Genomic DNA, 7,648 nt, shown 5'->3' on the forward strand with positions numbered 1-7,648 from the left:
CAACTGAATTCAACAACAACAACAACATCGTCGTCGCCACGCGGCGATGTTTGGCTCAAACCGTGTATGAGCTCTTATCAGGTAGTGGACACGTAACAGTGGTGCACTGGTAGTTTAATGACAAGGATTTTGGCATGAAATTATTGTCATTAATACCACAAACAAATATGGAGTTTTGCATTGGCTTTGAAAAATTATGTTTTAAGTTCATATTTAGATATATCCCTGTCACTCATTTTCATATTCAGTGCCTACTCATATCCCTCTCTCTACTCAGTTTACAATCCAATGCATTCATAGCATATTGATCGCTAATATGCCTTGTATCCTAATCAGATTAAAATCGCGTAATCAAGGTTGCAGGTGGGGGTGGGGGCATAGATGACAGTGGAAAGCAGGAGGCACAAAAAAATACATCGAATTCGAGATTGGACAGGGCTTGGCCTTTCAGAGAAAATCCAATTGTGGACAGAGTGGACAAGGAAAGTCTCGAGCGTGGACTTCATTCAAGACGGAAGTCAGCAGAGCTGACGGACAAGGAGAGATTTGAAAAGAAAGCATCGGAGAGTATAAGGCCCCCCCCCCCCGGGGGATGTCAACAGAAATAATTAATTCTGGAGTGGATGGCACAACATGAGATGGGAAAGACAGGTGTAGGAAAGTCCGTGTATTTCGTCGCAACGCTGAGGTCGACCGCTTGTAATGTATGAAAGTTGATTTGACGCCAGTGGGAGGGAGATGTCATGAGTGATGATTTTTTTTCCAAGCGGAGGCAAGATCGAGATGATTCGATGGCCATACAATCCTGTAGATCATTGCAGACAAGTACAGCTCTTGGGTTTCCCAAGAACACCATAGGGGATATACAGGTTAACAGGAATGCAGAGCAGCCAAGGAGTGTGCCGGAGCTACCTACACAGCCTAGGAAACATTCGAAAGCGGCATATGTCATCACAGGTGACGGTGAGATCCAGCGTGAGCGCGTATGTGTGTGCTGGTCCAGATGCTGGTGCGTGAAAAGCAGCAGATGGGAAGCCGCCCTGTTGCCTCTGTCAGCCTGGTGCTGCCCCTGCGGGAAGAGCCATTCCTCACCTTCACGGAGCCATTCCCGGTTCGTCTCTCACACCCCTGCGACGTCCAGGGTGTGGAATGAGTTGATCAGTTGCTCCTGGAAAAGTCTTCCACCACAGATTTTAGCGTCGGTGCTTAATTATGAGGTCAAATTCATGGTAATAAGCATTGCCATCCTAGACACTTGGATGTTAATTGCTTGACTGTTCCCGCAATACATTTATAATGCTGAATGTATACAGAACTTCTTTGGCACCGTACATGTAGCCTACCGTGCTAATCGGACAGACAATGCCACTGCTGCTGTTGCACCAACAGATGCTGCCAAAGCCCATCGCCCTGCAGCCTTGTACCGACAACCGCGCCACCATCGTCTCCATTGCTATAATGCTGCCACACGGACTCAACAATGCACCGCCCCCTGGACAGTCGGGTCTGTGGAGCGTGCGCACACACACAATGTTTTTGGCTCGCCATCAAACAAAGACGGTCACTGCATCACGCGTTTTCAGATGCGCTGTCTGGAATGCTCGTCCTTCCTTCATTAGGAAGCCACTATGCACCTTCATCTAGATTGGAAACTCATCTCTTTAGAACTGCTTTTTGTGTTTAGTTTGTTGTCCTTCCCCCGCATCTCCGATTAGAACGGGTTGCTACGGAAGTTCAACGTACATACGTACATGTTGCATATTCAACTCACTGGGGACTGAGAAATGGGAATATTAGTGAAAAGGTGGGACTTGTGAACACCTCTAAAAAATGAGTTACACGATGCACAAACACTTCACTCATTTCAGCTGGTTAACTGGTCTTGGCCGACTTGTGAAGGTCGGATAAGCGACACTGTACCCTACATGAACTTACAGCAATTAATGTACATGTGCATACGCATGTAAGAACTGGGTCAAGTCTTCCTCATCAGCAAATCCTGCAGCAGCTGTCAACAGTTGTGGCTGCTAGAGCTCCTTTTGGTCCTAATGTTCTCAGCAAGTTTGCATGCCGTTCATCTGAATTGTTCAACTGAAGTTAAGGCCAACCAACTGACCGCTTGCTCAGTGACCGGCACTTTCCAGTGCCAGATGCCTTATTTCACCGTTCCCAGATGTCTGAAAGTTGCAGTGTGGCTCCCCTTCACCGCTGAATATCGAAACATGCAAGAGAGTCATAACGTCGTTGTTTTTAAAGACATTGTACTCACCGCAGAGAACTGTAGCGACACGACCGCACTCTTCGATAGCTGGCACCAAACTGTGCCGCACGCCCTCCCGCATGGCCTTGTGGGAGGCTTGGTACAAATAAAGTTATAGTTTTCTTCCGATTTAGTTTTGGTGGTTCCAATGCTTGTGCGTGATTTGTCTCTGTCCGTGTGTGCGCGCAGGGTTGGCGGTGGGCAGTGCCTTGATTGATCTGTTGCATCAACGCGCAGCTGAAGGCAGGGAAAAGGCGCCGGCCGCGCGAAGCCGCAAGCACCAAGTGTTGTGAACCATGCTCTGCACTCGTCGGCAAAGATGAAAACCACTTTAGTACACTATGTTTAAACTGCGGTCACGTGAGCGCTCAAATCGATACGAAGCTGCATCAATTCGTTCAAGGACCCATTTGACAGCAATGTGATCTGCCATGCTTGATTCACATGTAACCTCCGATTAGCACGGTTGGCTACATACGGTGCGAAAGAAGTTCAACATACATACGCACGTACATACGCGAGGATAAGGAACTGCTGAGACACAGTACGCGACACTGCATTAGACCACGCAGGTTTAGAATTGTGATTCTGAATGCCACCACGCGGAGCTGTCAGAGTTTGTGCTCATGCCGAGAGTAAATTGAGTGTGAAGATGTGAGAGCTCAAGGAGCCGTGCAGGAAGCCTCGGCCGAGTTCCGTTTATTTGCTCATATGCGACGTGCACATAACCGTCATGAGACGTACTTCATAGTCTTAATTTTTTCGGTAAAGTCACGTAGGTAAAAAATGAATTTAAAATTAATAATTTATTTTATTTGTATTAATTTAAAATTCATTTTTTACCTACGTGACTTTACCGAAAAAACTAAGAGTATGAATCCTTGCAGTCACGAAAGCTTCAAATCTAGAATGAGACGTACTTGCCAGCTATACCCGTTCACGTGGTAGGCTGCAGATGTGGAAACCTCTATGCTCTACCCGCATACCGATATTCAAAGCAGAAAATTGCTGACGAAGTTTTTTGTTCCCACCAAAAATATTCCAAGTGATACGATGAGCTTTGAAAATCCATTTAGGGGTGAAAAGAGTATTTTTTAAGCGGTCACCTTTGACTAATATTAGGAGGCAAGTGTGATTCATACAGGCAACATCTTTAAAGAGAATGGGAAGCGTTCATGTCCTATCAGAAAGTCGTCAAATAAATGCCAGGTACAGTGATGGAAAACAGTATTTGATCCCCTGCTGATTTAGTACGTTTGCCCACTTACAAAGAAATGATCAGTCTATAATTTTAATGGCAGGTTTATTTGAACAGTGAGAGACAGAATAACAACAACAAAATCCAGAAAAACGCATGTCAAAAATGTTATCAATTGATTTGCATTTTAATGAGGGAAATACGTATTTGACCCCCTCTCAATCAGAAAGATTTCTGGCTCCCAGGTGTCTTTTTTACAGGTAACGAGCTGAGATTAGGAGCACACTCTTAAAGGGAATGCTCCTAATCTCAAGGGCAGGTGAGATGTGATTCATGCCACAGGCAGTGGCACAGGAGGAGGACACGATGAGCTCTTGTCCCTTCCTCCACCTGGCAAGACGTGCGTGGTTAACAAGAGACTTTCAATAAACACATTTTTTAAAACGTTTTTCCCCCCACTAAAAATCCCTCTGGGCAGGGGAACGATGAGGCAATTGACTTGTATTTTCCGAGTACAATTATATGAATGCATACTTGGTACTGTTAAATAGATATGCGTTAAAAATATAATTAAAACCATTCGCAAATCCACAATAGCATGAAGGTATCCCGAGACATCGCGTTGGCCCTGGTGGTTTTTGACCCAAACTTCCCGCCAGACCATTCCTGCGACTTTTAACTCTGGTTCACCGAGTTCACTGCTCCACCCTAAATATCTATAGCACGTTAAAACATATATATATAGCACATTGCAAAGGTAAAACATGGCAAGGGTGGAGATGGCAGCAGTTGGTAGAGAGACTGTGGCTAAGGGAGCGGTAATGTAGTGGTTCGCGCATTGCGCTACGAACCCGGTGACCCGAATTCGATTCCTGCTCATGGCCAACATCAGTGGTGATTATCTGAACCGGTCCTGGGCCTCCCCTAGGTCGACTCAGCCTCAAATGAGTACCTGGTGCGGTGTGTAAACATCGCCACTAGGAGGACAGACGGCCAGGCGTGGTGCTGGCCACCCACCCCCTCGTGTGCCGTGCCGGCCTTCATAGGTGCTGCTTGCTAACAGCACTTGCCTGTTACGGCAATACGGGGGATTGTTATGTTTGAGTAAAACATTCAAAATTTGGCTACGCAGGTCGGACCTTTTTACCCAAACGTTTCTGACATTCACACTCCAAATTGTTTCTGCCACTTGGAAGTCTTAGCCAATTGGAAAAACGCCGTTTTTACTGATATCGTGTTTATTTCCTTCAACCAGGCGTGACCCAAGAGACCAGGGGAGGCTCAGTTGCAGACAGTGACCTGGGTCGGTTGTTCAATCAGAAAAATGCAGGGTCCTGGCTGGTCGTACCAATAGCAGCATAGGTTATTTTGGCGACTCGGGTTACTCTTACAAACGACTCTCTCCTGGTCTCTTCAGTTCTCAACAGGTCACTCAACATAAACTTGACATTTGAAGGTGTCATGTCTATAAGAAGAGAGGGTAGTGTGTGAAGAGTTAATTAGTTTAACACCGACTTCCTTTTATGTTGTCTTTTAATGTTACATATGATCCACACCATGATGTAAAGCTGCAATGAACAAAAACGTATATTCACAGCACTTGAAAATATTTTAAATAAAACACAACTGATAAACCACAGCACTGAGATGTATTTTAATGATTTGCTCTATAGTTTGGCTGCGAGTAGTTGCACTGGGTGTGTGACGTGTACAGTATCTCTTTGGCCACAGCAGAACTTAAGCACCGACGCTGCGGCAAGTGCGTATGTACACACACCAGATCAGGAGCACATTTGGGATTCGTACCATTCTCATCGTGCAAAGCCATCACAAAGTGTGGGCGAGGATTCAGTCCTGCCGGCTGAACGGTATTCGGTATGAGAGGCGGCCTTCTGTCCATTTTTTGGTCTCAAATTGTTTTATTATCAATTTCTCGACAAATCTTGTCCTGTATGAGGTTCTTAAACTAAACTATATTTTTTATTCTACCAGGTAAGGCCCACTGAGCTATGTGGCTTTTTTAACAGAAGCGACCTGGCCACAAATGATAGCTCAGCGAAGTGGCTTATGTGGAAATGTATAGCAGCCAAATACTCTAAATGCGTGATGTTGATTCTAAATATGGAGGGAAAAACTGGAGGATCCAGGGAAAAATCCACGCAACCATGGAGAGAGAGACGTACAAACTCCAAATATACAGCAGGCGTCGGGGGTTGGATCGAACAAATGTCCTCCTGTATATCTCACCACCGCGGCACACATTTGTTTACAAAACTAAATAAACTATTAAAACTTTTTATTTTACCAGGTAAGGCCCAATGAGCTATATAGCTGTTTTTCAGAAGCGACCTGGCAACACATCGGATTTCAAAGTAAAATGGCACGAGACCTAAAAAAAGAGACACAATCCTGACAAGATGAAGGAATGTAAACCAATTGAAAGCCCCCTTTGATCCTAACATTTCTTGAGCCTCTTTAATCTTAATTTGATTGAAACGATAAATGCTGCCAGGAATGAGTCACTAAGTGGATTATGCTTTTTGAAATTGCGTTAAGTACATAATGAGAACACATTGCAATAACGTTACCAATAATGCACTGCCAGCAACATTTGACAATATTACTTTTAATTTAAATGCGTTTATGTATGTTGGTTACTCATGACCTAATACGTAATTATGCATATGCCAATTTAACTGTTCAACGGGAAACATTTTAACAATTCTTATCAGCCCCCATGGTGTACGGTGCAGTCTCCAGCTCGAATTCACGGTCTCTCAGGCACCTGTGACATGAAGAAGCATTGCCCAAAACGTCGCCTATTATATATAAAATAAAATTACGCCAGGGTTATTGACGAAAGCGTTGAGGATTTTTTGTTCATTTCAATGTCAGCTCTTTACGACCACGCCCCACACTCGAGCACACTTGGGGAGAGGCGACGGAAAATGGCTGGGTGAGCGCATGCGACAATATACTGAGGAAACGGGAAGCGTGACATACTCCTGGCATCGACCCCGCTACTCATTCCGCAGACATTTCCAGTGGAGGTTTCCGATGCAACACGAAAGTAATCGAGACAAGGGATCATATTAAGTGGTGTGAATGGTTGAGCTCAAATTGTAATGTTAACGTTAAAATAACACGTTCCTTCGGAGTGGGCAGGTAGGAACTTGGTTGGACAGCGCATTCGTGCACGACAGACAAATAATCCCTGGTGGGCAGTGTGGAACCTGTTGTTCCTACCTGTAAAAATCTTTTGTAATTCCCTTAAACAATATTATTTGAAAATCTGACCACATAACGATGGTTTATGTTACTATGCACTTCAATTGATTTCTGTTCAGGACTGTTTCATATCATGCATGATTTTAACCACCATATTGCAACTCACCCACTCACCACACTGCAGGTCAAACACTTCTCTTTCTACTGGGTGCAAGGCTATAACAAAGTTAAGTCCAGATGTTATCTCCCTCGCCTGGTATGCAGGTGGGTTTGTTCAATCCGCACCTTGGCGATGTCTGTATATTTGGAGTTTACAAATTCTCCTCGTGGTCGTGTGGATTTACTCCAGGTCCTCCAGGTTGTACCCTCCACATTTATAAAGCCGTGTCTAGATTATTTGGCTGATACTACTATACATTCCCACTTTGATGAGCTATCAACACATGTGGCCAGGTTGCTTCTGAACAATAGCTCATAGCTCTAAGTGAGCTTTACCTGATAAATTAAAGTTTACTTTAGTTTTTTGGCACTGCTCGACTTGTGAATTCCCTCCCATAGTTTATTTTCCCAAGTTCTCACAACCTTGCTGAATCCACGAAAACGTACTTAAAACAAATTGATGACGCATTAAGTAGTATGCATGTTGAACTTCTTTGGCACCGTACTTAGCCAACCGTGCTAATCGGAGGTGTTTGGAATTTTGGGCCTTTGAGCCCTGTGCTCAGCGACCATAATACAAAAAAAAAATCTGTATTTTGGTATTTTATGTTCATAAATAATGGTTTAATTCCCCATTGTACAACGTCATTTGGGGGAGGGGAAGGCGGCATTTCTCAGGTAAGTTTTTAATTTAATCTAGGATTGAAGCTTTTGTGACTGCAGGAATTACTATACTCATTGGTTATTTCGGTAAAGTCACGTATGGAGAAATAAAATACAAATAGATCACGACGTTTCGAACG

The 7,648-nt window shown here is 44.2% G+C and overlaps 1 protein-coding gene across 2 annotated transcripts in view; it reads left to right on the plus strand.

Moving 5' to 3' along the window:
• LOC144931581 (attractin-like protein 1) overlaps positions 1 to 3,043 on the plus strand; it is a 48,433-nt gene extending 45,390 nt beyond the window's left edge. For both annotated transcript variants that reach the window (XM_078855602.1, XM_078855603.1), the window contains exons 27-29: positions 1,004 to 1,111; positions 1,390 to 1,504; positions 2,450 to 3,043. In XM_078855602.1, coding sequence (XP_078711728.1) covers positions 1,004 to 1,111; positions 1,390 to 1,504; positions 2,450 to 2,553 — 327 coding nt within the window. In that variant the 3' untranslated portion in view covers positions 2,554 to 3,043. The remainder of the gene's footprint in view (positions 1 to 1,003; positions 1,112 to 1,389; positions 1,505 to 2,449) is intronic.
• Positions 3,044 to 7,648: the final 4,605 nt, after the last annotated feature.

Source organism: Lampetra fluviatilis, chromosome 4 (genome assembly GCF_964198595.1).
Source record: "Lampetra fluviatilis chromosome 4, kcLamFluv1.1, whole genome shotgun sequence".
In the NCBI taxonomy this organism is placed as follows: Eukaryota; Metazoa; Chordata; class Hyperoartia; order Petromyzontiformes; family Petromyzontidae; genus Lampetra; species Lampetra fluviatilis.